Raw genomic sequence first — 17,281 nt, 5'->3', positions numbered from 1 at the left:
TTCAGACAGGGAGGTGGCTTGGTTACCAGACTGCTCCCCAAGGCAGCATTAGTGAGTCTTTTCTGGAGATGATCAATTTCTCCTTCATAGATGCCTCCATTCTCCTTCTTGGGGTAAGGGGAAGATGTGGGGAGATGGTGGTCTGTTCTGGGAGTGGGCAGAGGAAAGGGAGCTGAGGGCACCCTTTCAGTATTCCTATAATCCTCCTGTACTCAGTTCCACGTCCATCTCAGTTCTCCATTGAAGACTGTGCTCTGAACCCATAGCCATTCTGCTTCAGCTCCTCCAGAAAGAAAATCTGTGGTCCATTAGAGGAGATAGAGGAGTGGTGTGACACTCAGGATCTGGGAGGGACCTAGGCATTGGATTGCTCCTTTTCCTGACTTTATCTGAGCCCCTTAGTTCCTTGCCCCTGTCTTTCTTAGGACCTGGTGCCTCTGAGTGTGAGTGCACTGAGGCTTCTGCATATATGGGTGTGTGTCTGTCTTCTGCTGACACTTAGTTTGTAGCATTTTCCCCTTCTTGATTGAGTTATCACTCCTCCAATACCTTACTTTTAAAATATTTGTTGGAATTGCTCATCTGCTGTTATTTTACTGTCTTTTAAGTAGCGTTTGGTAGAAAGAGGAGATAAACATGTTTGGTTTGTCAATCTGCTATTTTGAACCAGAAATTATCTTTTTTGAGGACTTAGAATCAGGCCTACTGAGCTTGGAGAACTACAATTGAGCTTGGAGAACTGCAATTGAGCTTAGTGCTCAGCAAAAGGTAGTATTGGGTTTCTCAGCTGCACGCAGGTCAGGTCTCCCATAGGCACCTCCACAGGTCAGCTTCCTTCTGCTTTGTTGATCTGGAATTCTCATTGTATTTTTGGTAAACTTCAAGTCCATATGCTGAGCAATCTTTTAAAATATTCTTCATCATCAGTGGTATGCTGACTCTGTAAGCTTTGGTGAGGGAGGCATTACATTGTTCTTTTTTTTTCTTCTTGAATGAGTACACAGTATATTCAGGAAATGAGTCAGAAATCAAATTAACCAATGTGGTGGTGGTGTGGTGTAGTGCCAGATACTTGGGAGGATCACTTGAGGTAATGAGTTGGAGGCTGCAGTGAGCTATGATTGTGCCACCTGCACTGTAGCCTAGGTAAGACCTGTCTCTAAAGAAAAAGAAAAATAAAAGGAAATCATATTAAAAGTCAGGATTAGCTGAATGAAGCCCTCAGGAAAACTCCCTCCATCAATGATACCTTCTCTTTTCCAAATTCTCTTTTTCTACTGACTTCCCTATCATCAGATATGCTCAAGTTTCTCCCATCCTAAAAAAATATGCAACTTACCCTTCGCTCCATGTTCCTCTTTAGTGATAAGTCCTTCTCTATATTTCATGGTTAAGTTTCTTGAAAGATTGATTTGCACTTTACTATCCCCTCTTCCACATTTCTCACTGATTACTCACCTCTCGCAATCTGCCCCCCAGGTGGCTGAAACCCCTCTCATCCTGGTCACCTCTAGTCTCTTTCTTGCTAAATTAAATAATGCCTTTCAGTTCTGTATTTGGTATTTCGGCCATCTTCTCTCAACAATTCTTTCTTCCATGACAGCATACTCCTGGATTTCCTTCTATTTCTTGATCATTTTTTTTTTCTAGTGTACCCTGGAGATCTTTTCTTTTTTGCCTGTTCTATAAAAAACTGTAAATCTGTTGTTCAACATTGGTCCTCCTTTCTCTGAATAATTTCACACCTTTCATGCCTTTGATTACTATCTATGTAGCAACTATAAATAATTGTGGGGAGACTTTTATAAGAGTGCATTTACTGAGTGTTTTTCTTCCCAACCTGGGGAATGAGGGAAAGATCAAGCAAACTTTTCTGTAGGTCATGATAAAAACCTCTATGCAAGTTCTCTGTCTGAGGTTCAGACCCATAGTGCCAGCTGCCTTTTGGATACGTCACCTGGATATCCTACAATCACCTCTAAACCAACGTGTCTAAGTAGATGCCTCATCCAACTTCTCACATGCCTTAGAGGAAGGACATGACCACTCACCCCTTCCTTAGTGCCCCATCCCCACCTGGTGGTCATCATGAACATTTCCCTCTCCTTTAGCCTCTATCATTAACTCATTAACGTCCAGCCACACTCCTAGAACATGTGGAGTGTTCAGTCTCTGTCTCTGTCAACCACCCAAACCTCCGCTTTGCCATGTGGTCCATTAGGAATCTGTGCTCTCATACCATCCTATGCATCTCTCCATCTCAGCACCCATTACCCTTATTTTTGTCTCTTGGCCTAGTTGCCTCCTCCACTTTCACCACCTCACTATGAATTACCTTGAGGGTGGTGTCCACACTTTTTTCCAGATGCTTAACTTCTCTTTGACTTGGTTCCCTCGTCTGTAGAATAGGAGCGATACTAATGTCTATTTGATTGAGTGGCTGTGAGGATGGATGAATCCATGTAGAGTACTTGGTCCAGTTTCTGCCTCCTAGTAAGTGCTCATTTAATCTAAGCTGTAATTATTAACAGTGTTAGCAATACTGTGTTTTCTAAATATATAGTTGGTTGTCTATCACACAGAGAACTTTCTTTTCACAATTTGCTGTATAAATGAAGAGAAAAAGTAGTAAGATTTTTTTTTCTTCCTACCGCAAAAGAAAGAGGTATGGCTGTTTATTCTGATTCAGATTTTCTTTAGTGAAAAAAAGAAAAAAGAGGGGAAAAGAAGGCATAACAACTCCATAAAGAGGAAAGTGTGTTTTTTTTTTGTTTTTTTTTGTTTTTAAATCAGTTCTGATTTCCTTTCTGGTATCTCTGCTGGTCTTTTCCAAACTTGGCAACTTTGTGACTGTGGAAGACTGTTGATGAGAGGGTTGGGCGGTGATACCTCAAGGTTACCCTCAGGTCGTACCTGGTGGTGTCAGCTTATCAGAGCCGTCTCCCGGTGGTAGTAGGTGAACTCAGGTATCTCTTCTTCAGATATTCTGCAGTGAGAAATTTTTTTCTGGAAGGTTGCACACGGGAGTAAATCCAGGCCATACCATTCCTGGTTCTGTTTGTCAGTATCATATCTACTCTTTGAGATCCAAAGTTTGAGGAATGGATAGATTCTAAGTTTATCTCATGTTACTGCTCAGCAGCTTACAGAGTTTTTTTTTAAAAAAAGAATTCCACATGTGTTCCTGAAATATGCTCCAACTCTGACACAAAATTTCAATATGCATTAGTAGGAAAATTGATGTCTTACAAAATATACTTAGTTTAAAACATGTCCATATTTTAACTTACAGGAAGAGAAATTCTCGCAGCTAACAGGGTGGAAAATGTTGAAAGTTTGGCTTTCGATTGGATTTCAAAGAATCTCTATTGGACAGACTCTCATTACAAAAGTATCAGTGTCATGAGGCTAGCTGATAAAACGAGACGAACAGTAGTTCAGTATTTAAATAACCCCCGATCAGTGGTAGTTCATCCTTTTGCCGGGTAAGTGTGTTCATGTTTTCCTAAGAGCTTGAAACTGTATGTCTTTTACAGTCATTGAAAAATGATGCCCTAGGAATTTGGTAAGTTCAGCAAATATAAGATTGAACCGCATAAGTTGAAATCACCTTAAATTTTATTTCTTTTTTCCTTCAAAAAGCTTTATTTTGTGGGAGTAAAAAAATTGTTTTTAAACCCAAAACATTTCTTCTAACTTTTGGCTTTCCCAGTCTTCACTGAAGTGTAGTTTTTTTCACAGCTGCAGAGGACCAAACAATGTGATAGAGATTTAGTAGCGAAGGAGTGAATAGGCAACAGAATTGACAGGAAAGATCCAAATTCTTTCCCTGCTTTAATATATTGATATAAGCTTAGCAAAACTTGCTTAATCATTCAGTAGTTTTCAGAATAAAAAGTTTTTCAGACCACAGAGTTTCATGTTTTACCGTTCTATAAATGGTGGTGCCAAACAAGGAAAGACAGAAGACTTCACAGAATTCCTTTTTGGTTCTTACCTTTCTTATTTACATATGTTTAACAGCTACTGTGTTTATTTAGAACAAATCTGAGCTATGTGTTGTATATGAGTGGAATGATAAAAAAGATGGCCGGTAACTCACTAACGCCTGATTACCCAGGGAACATCCATCCCTGTGCTTCCATTAGGTATATAATCTCATCAGATCCCAAAGCTAGTTTGTGAAGGAGGTATGTGTAAATACCCATTTTAGAGAGAATGAATCTAAGACCCAGTGAGATAAAGTGACTTGTGAAAGAGCCCGCAGCTATTAGGCAACAGTCAGTATTCAAATTCCAGACCTGTCTGACTGGAATGCCTGTGTGCCTAAAAAAAGTCTGTTTGCTGCATCTAGAGTGTCTGCTTTAATTTTCTCTCTGTAAGATAATAAAAGAGACACATTTCAAAACTGATGTTATTATTGATAAGAAATTTCATTGCCCTATAGCAAGTTAAACAGTTGATTTTTTAAATGGATTTGTCTTAACTCAAACTGTTGGCCTTTGGTTTTGAAAAACTGTTGAGTTCCTTTCCTGATGACTCTTGTTTAAAATGATATGAAGTAGTTACATTTCAGAAAGTTACATTTTGGAAAACACTAATTTTGATTCCTCTGGATATCATAAAAGAGAAAAAGGTGTTTTGTTTGTTTGTTTGTTTGTTTTTGCCTCTAGACTTGTCTTTTTCCCACTCTTTAGAATATTGAAAAAATGCCTTGGTCAGATACTGTTTGCGTTGCATTGATTTGGATGCTTTCTTCATCTGAGATGAATGGTTTCCTGCAAATGTATCAATTTCTTATGCAAGAATGACTAGAAGATCCTGAATGTTTAATCCAGAGAGAAAGAGATTGAAATCTGTTTTCTTGCTCTGCTTGTTGTTTATTACTTTATTTTAACAACATGGAATATTAATAGGTAACCTGAATTGTGTCTTGTTAGAGAATACGTTGGGTGACAATAGTTTTAGGTCCTAAAATCTAAGACAGTAGTTCTCCTCTCTCAACGCCCATTTAAATGCCATTTGTGTTTGTGACTTTGGTTACATGTTGACAACTAAATTTTAACTGACAATTATGTCAGTTATACACTAAATATGTTAAGCTCGATAGCATATAAAGAAAATGAAATTAATTGCAGTATCTGGAGAATCTGTTTGTTCTAAATCTCTGGAAATCGTGTAGTTTGTCCCAGTGTTAACAGCCTTGACTTACTACTGCTTTTTCTAGGTATCTATTCTTCACTGATTGGTTCCGTCCTGCTAAAATTATGAGAGCATGGAGTGATGGATCTCACCTCTTGCCTGTAGTAAACACTACTCTTGGATGGCCCAATGGCTTGGCCATTGATTGGGCGTAAGTCGGCATCATCATCCCCGTTACTTAGTTCCCTTTTACTGCAGAACACATAATGAGGCAGGTTGGGTGATACGATGAAGTAAGGAAACTGGTACTGCTTGCCCTTGTGGAATTTTAAATAATTAATTGGTGATGGGAAAAGGATATTGAATAAGAACACAAAGAACATAAACATAGTTGGCCAGCTACTGCTGGGGTGAAAACTAATTAATTCATGAGTATTCTGAGAAAATTACTAGAGAAAGCTGAATGATAAGATTTAGTGGAAACTTACGATGGGGGTGGTGGGTCCCAAGCCCCATTGGAAGTAGGGTACAGATTTGATGAACTGTAGGTTGTATGTAATTTCTTACAGGGAACGTCTTGAGTTTAGGAAATCTTTGGAGTCAATTAATCAACAAATGCACATTTGCTTACATGCACTTTGGGAGAACTTTGAAAGTATAAGATATGGATCTCAAGAAATTGATGATCTATCTGGGAACATAGGAAAAGGAATAGAGTAAATAAGCTTATAAAGATGAAAATGCCAAAGTAACTTATGGGAGAAAAAAAGGGAAGAAATATATTAACTTTTTAAACATAGATTACTACCAATGTTTTTCTTAACTTGTTGATTTCACAAGGAGAAAATAAAATTTCTGGCTCAAAGATAGCAACATTTTAAGTTTTCTAAGACAATTGATTGAAAGTCACTTCATGAAAGTAGCTGTCTCTTTCTGGGGGACATAAAACTATTAAATTTTTAATAAATATAATTTAAATTTTAAAAACTTTGTTTAATAAATGTGTGAACTGACCCTACTGTTTCTGAATGCCCTTTGTGTGAAGGGTGCTCTGATAGTTTTTGGATAAGAGATAATTAAACATTTTATTATTTTAGTGCTTCACGATTATACTGGGTAGATGCCTATTTTGATAAAATTGAGCACAGCACCTTTGATGGTTTAGACAGAAGAAGACTGGGCCACATAGAGCAGATGACACATCCATTTGGACTTGCCATCTTTGGAGGTATGTTTTAAAGCAATAAAGGTATGTATTGTTTTTACATATTGCAAGTTACAACAGTAAACTCATCCTCATGTGGCATTCTCACAATCCCAGAAAAGCTGGCCACTTTAAAATGAAAAAATTTTAAATAGCGCTATTATATATAGACAAAACATTCGGTTTGTTGATGCTGTATTTCATTTTTAGAGTGTGATTTTTGTTTTGCATATATTTGTATAATGTTGACAATGTATATGGGTGTAGCACTTTGTAGATTACATGTATTATACCATTCAACATCCCAACTACTTAGTTATACAAGTTTCACATGAAGAAACAGTAAATTACTGCCTTCATTTTCAAGAATAAAACAGCAAGAGCTGTTTATAGTCATCATTGTGCATTTCATTATTCTCCAGTGTTTGTAAGAATCTCATTAGAGATCCTTATGGAAAAAACGATTACAAGTATTCATCAACTATATATTCACTGAATGGCTTTGAAACTTTTTTATTCAAAATGTTGGAGAACTGACATCATCTTTGTTTTATGGAAGTGTTAGGTTATGCTTTACGAAGAACAGTGAGACATAATTGTTTTTTCATCAACCTTTCCAAATAATTTCATGCTACTAGTGAAAATTGCTGGGAAACATGAATTCTGGGGAACTACAGTCACAATGAGCACAGCCAATGCTCGCCTGCCTTCTCAGCTCACCATTTGAGCGTAGGCTTGCTGTTGTGAGTTGAGTTGCTGGGAATAAGAATATAGCCTGGTACCATGAAACAGGTGGTTTGCTTAGTCTTGAAAACAGGAGCTCTGTGAATGGTTGTACAGCTTGTGCACTGCATAAAAATGCTAGGCCAAGAGGGTGAGGAGAGACTGAAATCTATCCTGGGTCTGTTTGACAAACCATGATTACTCTAGTTAGAGGGGTCATGTTTTGTTTAGGTCTACCAAAAGCCCTGTGTATATGCTAGTTGTGTCCCTGGTTGAAACCTCCTACTTTGAATAATTAACATAGTGCTTGAAAAGACTAGACACTCACTATAAATCAAAGACTTTCTCACATGCATAGAATGTATGTGTGGAATGAATAGTTAGTAAGTATATTGCATATCTTGTCCTGCTGTCTGTTTATCTGTGGAGGAGTATGTGGTATTTAAAAAATGCTCATGAGATTTTTGATGAGTTAATTATAAATACTCCTCCCGTCCCCCTCCTGCCGCCGCCATCCATTTACTCCCTTTTACTAATGATGTCAGACACATGCTATTTGCTGTCACATAGAAACATAAAAATGTTGAATTTTCTCTGCTCTGGGATGGGATGTTTTGGGATTCAAGAAAATGTAGTTTTAGTATCTTTTGGTTTCATCAGTATGAAAAAAATTGAATGCATACCCATGAGGGCAACACAACATTCCCAAAATAGCAATAATTATTTGTTTCTTTCAACATTGTCGTTTATTGTGAATTTCTTTTGGAAAGTTCTTTTGTTGTGCAACACCAGAGAAATTGTGTACCTTTTTACTAAAGGGCTAGATCTTCTTGATTGTGCACCACACAGAACTAAAAGATTTATTGAAGTCCTTACTTATTCAAGTATATTAGGATACCTTTGTGAGTAGTGGGACTGGGATTGCCAGTTTCTAGAAAGATTTAGGGAGTCCAATGACTGACTGGTCATTGATTAGAGCACGGATAAGGAAATTGGTCGAATAAAATTTACGTCATCTTAAGCATTTTCTGATTAATTAGGGTTTTCTAGTTAAACTATCATTAAAGAGAAAATCCACGTTGATGCAATTCTTTCTTTTAAAAATATGTTTACTTTCCTGCTGCAGTAGTTAGTGTAAAGTGAACATGATTAAATTTTTGTTGTTTAGAATCTTACGTTGCCTCTCTCTTACTGTTCTGAGCATCATGGAACATTAGTAGTGTGGTTATAGGTGAACGCACACTTGTGTTGAGATTTTTATTGATCCTCAAACATACAATAAAAGTTCCTTTTTGATCTAGACCTGTACTTTTCCTTCTCAACGGCTTCTTATTTAAGTCAAGGGGAAAAAATACAATATAAGCGCTGTCATTAAAACATACAATATGAACTGTTTGACCTGGGAAGGATCTCAGGAATGATTCAGACTGTCTCCTTCACAAAGTGTAGTATTTGCCTAAGAGCACTCAGCAGGTGAGTGCTTTAGCGGGCGCAGACCTGTGAGGCCTCATTGAGTTGCTCTGTAGAAGAATTCTCTGATTCTTATTTTCACTATTACCTATGCAGAACTAAACCCAATTGCTACTAAATGCCATCATAAAACTCCATATGTGCTTGCCTGAACCTGAACCCTGGTATTATTAACATACAGACTTCCACAGAGCATTACTAGGGTGTAACAAGTCATGGAAAATGGTAACAGAAACATATTACAGATATTTATGGGGGAGATGATCATATCTGCAAGAAGCATTACAAGCCTATCGCATTTTCTCAAGTGATTTATTTATAAGTTAGCTGTGACTGAAAATATTAATCTACCCATGTTTCTTCTCAGAGCATTTATTTTTTACTGACTGGAGACTGGGTGCCATTATCCGAGTCAGGAAAGCAGATGGTGGAGAAATGACAGTTATCCGAAGTGGCATTGCTTACATACTGCATTTGAAATCATATGATGTCAACATCCAGACTGGTGAGATTGCCCAGTTTTTTGGGTTTTTTGGTATGGGTTTATTTATTTGTTATAGTGGCTCCTGTTCTTTTTAAGTACTTATTACTTGAAGGTCTAGCTCCTGATAGTTTTATATTCTTGTCGTTCACATAATCTAAGAGTGTAAGACTTTGAATCTCTGTTCAATGCTGCTAGCCTTAAACATTGTCAGGAAAAACACATTTTGGGACTTTTCCTTACCTAAATGGAGTGTTGTATTTGGCAGGTTGATTTCCAAGAGGAAGCTACTTTTTAGTATTGGGTCTGAAAAATGTTTTGTCCCGTTTGTTTTCCTTCACAAATCAAACCCGTGACCCACCTAGTGAAAATGTACATGACTGACTCCCTTGGGGCTTGGCTTTTGCAGGTTCTAACGCCTGTAATCAACCCACGCATCCTAACGGTGACTGCAGCCACTTCTGCTTCCCAGTGCCAAATTTCCAGCGAGTGTGTGGGTGCCCTTATGGAATGAGGCTGGCTTCCAATCACTTGACATGCGAGGGGGACCCAACCAATGAACCACCCACGGAGCAGTGTGGCATATTCTCCTTCCCCTGTAAAAATGGCAGATGTGTGCCCAGTTACTATCGCTGTGATGGAGTCAACGACTGTCATGATAACAGTGATGAGCAACTATGTGGCACACTTAGTAAGTAGCTGTGCACTGGCGATATTTCCTGGGATGAATAGAGTAGAGGTGGGCTTTAAGGAAAATAAATAAAAGCTTGGGCTATTTATATGGGAAAAAATATCTTTTAGAATTTCAGATTCTTGACAAGTACTTTGAAGGCTTTTAGAAAGCTAAGCAAGAAATTTCATTCATAATGTTATGGATGGTTTCTAGCCTTGATTTAGACTATCTTCAACAATTTTTTTCTTTGACATTGGCTGTTTGGACCAATGCAGTCATTATGTCTTGGCAAACTCCTCAAAAAGTCAAATCGAAATAAACTAGATCTGGCCAGGCAAGGTAGCTCATGCCTGTAATCCCAGCATTTTGGGAGGCCGAGACAGGAGGATTGCTTGAGTCCAGAAATTTGAGACCAGTCTGGGAAACATGATGAAACCCAGTCTCTACAAAAAAATACAAAATTCCAAATAGCTGGGGCTATTACAAAATACAAAATTACGAAATACAAAAAAAAAAAAAAAACAACAAAATTACAAGTAGCTGGGACCACAGGCACATGTCACCACATCCAGCTAATTTGTATTTTGTATTTTCACAAAATTTGTAAAATACAAACATTTGTACTTAGGAGGCTAACGTGGGAGAGTTGCTTGAGCTGGGGAGGTTGAGGCTGCAGTTAGCCAAGACTGTGCCACTGTACTTCAGCCTGTGCAACAGAGTGAAGCCCTGCCTCAAAAAAATAAGCCAACAAACAACAACAACGAAAATAAACTAGACCTAACCTTCAGCAACTGAGGCAATAGTATCACAGAATAACTACTTGCAATCATAGCCTTTGGAAAATATCATGTGTTATATTCCTTTTCCCCCATGTTATAGTAAAATAAATTAAAAATGAAATGGTGATCTTAACCTTTATATTCTTCTTTTGATGGTAATCTAGTCTATATAGTTTGAGGCCTAATAAACACTATTGCAGAAGGCAAAAGTATTACATTCAAATTAAAAAAAAGATAGAGGACAGTTGAAATCTCAGAAATCTCTATCAAGGCGAAATTAATACTAATAATAACTTTTCTTTTGGAGAGAAAGAGGAGTGACAGATTTGAAAGAGTAAAGTGCTCACTTGTACATTTTTCTGAAATTTCTTAAATGTTCATCTTTTTGTGTATTATCTTCTTGTTTCTAAGAGCACAACATTTTACCTTAATGTTTCATCTATTTGCACTTTTCATATGACACATTTTCAAGCTTTCTATAGTCTGAATTTGAAATTGTGGTTGGAGGAAGTAACAGCTTGAAAGTTAAGAATGAGCTTTAGAGTCAGTCCAACCAGAGTGTGAATCATAGGCAGGTTCCTAAATCTCTCAAAGCCTCAATTTCCTTATCTGTAAAATGCAGACAATTATATGTACTTTATAGTATTCTTGTGAGGATTTAAAGCAAACTTATATGATGTGTGTGTGCATAACTTAGAAAAATGCCTTTTCTATGATAAATACCAAATAAATGCCAGCTAATAATGATGTTAATGATGATGACATCACTTGATGAACATTTCTCCTTATTATATACAATGCCTCCATTATAAAAGGTGAACTGAGCCTTTACGAGGCAAGAACTCATTTAAAAGTCTGTAAAAATGAGTTTGTTCATAACCAGTTTGTTACTATTGTAGATAATACCTGTTCATCTTCGGCGTTCACCTGTGGCAATGGGGAGTGCATTCCTGCACACTGGCGCTGTGACAAGCGCAACGACTGTGTGGATGGCAGTGATGAGCACAACTGCCCCACCCACGCACCTGCTTCCTGCCTTGACACCCAGTACACCTGTGATAATCACCAGTGTATCTCAAAGAACTGGGTCTGTGACACAGACAATGATTGTGGGGATGGATCTGATGAAAAGAACTGCAGTAAGTTTTGAACTGGTTTCTCTTGGTTGGTCAGCCTTGTAAATAGACTTCAACAACCAAACAGCCTAGCATTCTCTCCTCTAAGGCTCATACAATTTTCATTGTCTCTTTAGTACTTCTATTCCACTTGTCAATCTCTGTATCGCTAGGTTATAAGGATAAAGGCATGTGCCTGCACATGGGATGCTTAGAGTCCACCTGTAAGTATTGAGTTCTATGGAAGCAAAGCAAGGACTGCCTCTGATGCCAAACATTTCAATTCAGATAGGAATTGAAAAAGTGAAAATCCCTCAACTATCTATTTATATATTTAAAACAATATTAAAAGTCACATAGACATATCCAGACCTTTGGCTGTTGATGTTTCTTTTTCATTTAGTACAAGCAAAAAGACATCAAAATAAAGAGGCACAGAAAATTTAAATTTCCATTGATCTTATCCACCTGTTTTCCATCTTGCCAGTTCTGCTTTCCTTTAGCTTGTTGTTTTATTTCATGTCTTCAATAATAGTTTAAGATGGAGCATAGTTCCCTGGGCTAAGTTCTAGTTCTGGTTGCACGACTAGACAAGTCACTATCATTTGGAATAGATGAGCTTTAAGATCCCTTCTAGCTTTCATACCCTGTAAGTTTGTGTTTAATATAATTTCATGTTTTGGGTGGGGCCAGCCACTGCATCCGACTCCAAGGCTATGGTCTTAACAGCAAGATAGGACCCTGGTTTTTAGAATTGTTCTGTTTAGACTTTTACATCCAGTTTGGGGGGTCTATCTACACACTGTTGCTACTAGGCATGTGGATCATGCTGGTTTTGTTGCCTAATTGGGCTCCATTGCTTGGCTTTGGTCTAGAGTCATGGACTTCGTAGTATTCATTAAATGTAGTCCCAGTCCAAGCACATGATGCTTACTTTCTAAATGTGGTCTATTTTCCAAGGTGTAATAACAGTTTCTGACTCTGCCCTGTAATCTTTTATTCTCAATTCTAAAACCTATCCTAGTTTTGAGTTCTTTTGCTTAGCTGACTTTGATAGTGTGGCTGATTTGAAAGAATTTTGAACCCATGTACAATTGAGATAACTTCTGTAGCTATTTAGCCATTTTTAGTTTGACTCTGGTACTTGTTGCACAGGAAATAAACTTGTTGGTTTTGTTTTCGGATGACATTAGATTCGACAGAGATATGCCAGCCTAGTCAGTTTAATTGCCCCAACCATCGATGTATTGACCTATCTTTTGTCTGTGATGGGGACAAGGATTGTGTTGATGGATCTGATGAGGTTGGCTGTGGTAAGTGCATTGCTTTTGTTTTTATTCACAGTGTTTATTTAGAAAAATCTCAGTGTTAACACATGGACAGAGGGAGGGGAACATAACACACCGGGGCGTGTTGCGGGGTGGGGGATGGGGGAGGGATAGCATTAGGAGAAATACCTAATGTAGATTATGGGTTGATGGGTACAGCAAACCACCATGGCACATGTATACCTGTATAACAAACCTGCACCTTCTGCATATGTACTCCAGAACTTAAAGTATAACAACAAAAAACAAAAATCTCAGTGTTTAGTCATTTTAGCCCTGAGTTAATTTCTAATGCTTTTCTCTTTCATTCTTAGTATTAAACTGTACTGCTTCTCAATTCAAGTGTGCCAGTGGGGATAAATGTATTAGCGTCACGAATCGTTGTGATGGTGTTTTTGACTGCAGTGACAACTCGGATGAAGCAGGCTGTCGTAAGTAACACAAACCCAGCATGTTTCAGACAAAGGGGTCATTTCATTTTTGCCAGTATTGATATTGATATTGCCACACATTTTCCCTAACTCAGACAAACTGGGGGAAAGTATCCTCAAAGGAATGCAGTATTGAACATACAGTAAAATTGAGTAGACATTGCCATATAATGTGTAATTAGCGAATCAAGTGGTTGTATAAATGGACACTTCAAATAGCGTCTTAGATGGGCTAAATGTTCCTTAGATATTTTTGTTTTTATTTTTAGTTTTTCTTAGGACTTCCCACGTTAGTGGGTTTAAACTTTTGAGGTTCTACTCCGTATAAAGATATTTTACTGGTTTCTTTTAAGTTTCAGAAGAGAGCTCAAATCATGGTGTAGGAATGGTATGGAGCTGTATTTAGTATTGACTCTGATGAATTCATTCTTTGTGCTATTATGTGTTGAATATCTGCTAAGATGTTATTTTTGGCCTTTGTCCTTAGACTCTGGTAAGGGAGATTATAGAAGGCAAGAGACAATTAAGCAAGATAGACAGTTACAAGGGTCTTAGAAATGGCACAGACAAAATTCTATGGAGGTTCAGAGAAGAGAAATTTCTTCCAGTTGGAGGATTCAAGTAGGACTTCATACAATATAATTCTGATGGATCTATAATCTTCACGGACTGGAAACCTATACTCACATGATTTGTTATTTGCCCACTTTTCGTTTTAAATGAATTTTAGACTTGCAAAAACTCATCAGTGAGTTGATTATTTGTTTGAACAATGGTGTTTCAGACCATAAAAAGTAAATTTTCATGATTTTTCCTCCTGCATCAGAAAGGTAGTGTAAAAAGCCATGGATTAAAATGAAAAGTTAAATAAAATGCTTATACACTTTATAGTTTGCACAACATCTAGAAATTCCTAATCACTAATTTTCCTGTTTCACATTAAAAACATAAAATTCTGTGATGAACTGAGGTTAAACTGTCAATTGGTGCTGGCTTGCTGTTGCCCTGTGAGATCCCTGGTAGAGAGTTTTGGTTTACCCCTATGAAATAGGGAAGCGGTTCTTACCTATCTCTCCAGGATTGCTCGATGAACAGTGGAAAGTTTGCAAAGAATTGAGTATTTACCATTACCTTTAGTTTTACTTAGTGTGTGCTGGTTTCATTGGATATAGTTCATCTGAGGGAAAATAGTAACACCCAAACATGATATTAAACACATGAAGTTCAAAGTAATCATAGCTATTTAAGCTGTATTGTAATGTTCTAGTGATTCTTTCATAGAAAGATAGATAAACTTTAGTATCGAATCTGCAATTGGAAGAACATTAGAAACACAGGAAAAGGAAACAGAATGTTCTTTTGACACAGGTACTTATCTGCCAGTCAGCAGTTGTGCATTCTGTACTTCGTTTGTTGTCAGATGCACTAGTTGCCACAGAAATGTTTCCATGTACTAAGATGTGGGAGAAGACTCTATATCATTTAGCCTTCAATATTAATTTGGTCATAGTCATTACTATAAACCTACTGTTGGATCCAAAATAATTTCCTCTAAGTGTAGGCTATAAAAGGGATCACAAATTACATTCACAAGCCCATTTTCCCCATGTTTTCCTTCTAGCAACCAGGCCTCCTGGTATGTGCCACTCAGATGAATTTCAGTGCCAAGAAGATGGCATCTGCATCCCGAACTTCTGGGAGTGCGATGGGCATCCAGACTGCCTCTATGGATCTGATGAGCACAATGCCTGTGTCCCCAAGACTTGCCCTTCATCATATTTCCACTGTGACAACGGAAACTGCATCCACAGGGCATGGCTCTGTGATCGGGACAATGACTGCGGGGATATGAGTGATGAGAAGGACTGCCCTACTCAGCCCTTTCGCTGTCCTAGTTGGCAATGGCAGTGTCTTGGCCATAACATCTGTGTGAATCTGAGTGTAGTGTGTGATGGCATCTTTGACTGCCCCAATGGGACAGATGAGTCCCCACTTTGCAGTAAGTTTCCTGACCACAGTTTACTGGCCATAAACTCATTCTGAACAGTAGCCTGGTGTGCATCACCATTGTCACAGTCACTGTGTAGCTTTGTAGGAAGGATTTCAGTTCCTCTCTGAGTTCACATCTGTGTAGGGGGTAACCATAATTGAATTCAAATACATCACCAATGGATAATTTTCTGATTAAATCTTTTGTACTTGGTTATGTGTTTTTACTTCTTTTTATGTCTTTGTTTCAAAAAATGAGACTAAATTGAGGCCATTAGATTGTCAAATTAAATTTGGTTCTGTTGGCAATGTGCTTATTAATTTTTCTAACTTTAATATTTTCTAATTTCAATCAGAACTTGTCACAAAAAAATGAAGTCCAGGGATTTGTGTTGCTGTGATTAAAGTGCTGTGATTGGCATGTAATCCTAATTACTGTCATTTCTTTCTTTCCTCTTTAATCAATGCTCACTCTCAGATGAACCCCAGCCAGGTATGATTGTGAAGTATTTCAGATTCTTATGATTTCATATATGTTGTGTTTGTTCTGAAAACATCCTGATTATATTAACTCGCTTCCCTTTCTAATGCATGTCTGTGTTATGACTCTTACAAATATGTTAGAGTACACATGGAAATAGAGGGCGTTTGCATCCCCAGGCATGTGAACTGTCTTAGGGTAGCTTTAGGCATTTTCATTTTGGCCCTGAAACTAAGGCATGATGATGTGTTATTGGATCTGTGTACTCTAATGTTTCAATGACCTTTCCTCTTTGATTTGTTCACTTCATAGATTTTCTAGTCTTTTCTCTTAAATGTTTGTCTGTCTTCCATTTCTGTATAGATAGAAGAATTTCAGAGGCGGAAAATGAGAAACAATTTTAGGTGTCTTTGCATGCTCTATCAATGACACTTTTCTTCCTTGATGTCAACAATATTTTCCCAAGGGTTCTCATTGCATTAAATGGAGTTATACTATCGGGTTGTAGTGAAGAAGGTGATCATACTCCAATAGATATGAAGGATGGTAAATCCTCAGGCAAATTAGAGCAAACCCCGAACAGCCTGTGGAACTCACCCAAGTGAATGCTGCACTTAGCTCTTGTCTGGGCATTGTATTGAAGGTGGCATGAGACTGCATAATAAATGTTGCATAAGAGTGAATCAAAGAAGCAAAGATTCTTGATTTTCTTTCTTCATTATTCTCTTTCTTTTTTTCTAGATGGGAACAGCTGCTCAGATTTCAATGGTGGTTGTACTCACGAGTGTGTTCAAGAGCCCTTTGGGGCGAAATGCCTATGTCCATTGGGATTCTTACTTGCCAATGATTCTAAGACCTGTGAAGACATAGATGAATGTGATATTCCAGGCTCTTGCAGCCAGCACTGTTACAATATGAGAGGTTCTTTCCGGTGCGCATGTGATACAGGCTACATGTTAGAAAGTGATGGGAGGACTTGCAAAGTTACAGGTAATTGCTGAATTAACCCTAGCCAGTTTATCAGCACATCCCAGAGCTTAAAATCAAATGGCACATGTAGGCATTTGACAATGTTGATTAGGAGTTAGATCGACTTGAATCCTGGAAAGATTATGCAATCTCTTTAAACCTCAATTTTTTGTGAGGATTAAATGGGGTAATACACATTAAAATCTTGGTGTATTTTGGAAAATAGAGGTTAAAACATATACAAGTCAATGATTTTTTAAGTCTTTGGCTTTCATATCATTTAAAATGACTTCTATACTATAGTTAAGCATCTTTATATAATGTTACATTAATTGAATTCAACCAATATTAATTCAGTTTCTGCTATAAGAAAATGATTTTTACTGTGTATTATGACATTGATTTGACCACTTTCAAAGTGACCAAATAGAGGAAGCTAAAACAAAAACAGAAAGTTTCTTTCTTTTACATGTAGTAGGAGTCTGGATGTCAGACA

At 37.7% G+C, this 17,281-nt stretch overlaps 1 protein-coding gene across 1 annotated transcript in view; it reads left to right on the top strand.

The window, feature by feature from the left end:
• Positions 1–17,281, top strand: part of LRP2 (LDL receptor related protein 2) — a 213,793-nt gene that overhangs the window by 87,123 nt on the left and 109,389 nt on the right. The window contains exons 17-26 of the mRNA XM_005573401.5: positions 3,293–3,485; positions 5,228–5,353; positions 6,240–6,370; positions 8,907–9,044; positions 9,430–9,711; positions 11,372–11,611; positions 12,781–12,900; positions 13,230–13,346; positions 14,968–15,345; positions 16,558–16,806. Of these exons, the coding sequence (XP_005573458.3) occupies positions 3,293–3,485; positions 5,228–5,353; positions 6,240–6,370; positions 8,907–9,044; positions 9,430–9,711; positions 11,372–11,611; positions 12,781–12,900; positions 13,230–13,346; positions 14,968–15,345; positions 16,558–16,806 (1,974 nt within the window). The remainder of the gene's footprint in view (positions 1–3,292; positions 3,486–5,227; positions 5,354–6,239; positions 6,371–8,906; positions 9,045–9,429; positions 9,712–11,371; positions 11,612–12,780; positions 12,901–13,229; positions 13,347–14,967; positions 15,346–16,557; positions 16,807–17,281) is intronic.

This window comes from Macaca fascicularis, chromosome 12 (genome assembly GCF_037993035.2).
Source record: "Macaca fascicularis isolate 582-1 chromosome 12, T2T-MFA8v1.1".
Lineage (NCBI taxonomy): Eukaryota > Metazoa > Chordata > Mammalia > Primates > Cercopithecidae > Macaca > Macaca fascicularis.
This window is presented reverse-complemented; position numbering and strand designations above follow the sequence as displayed.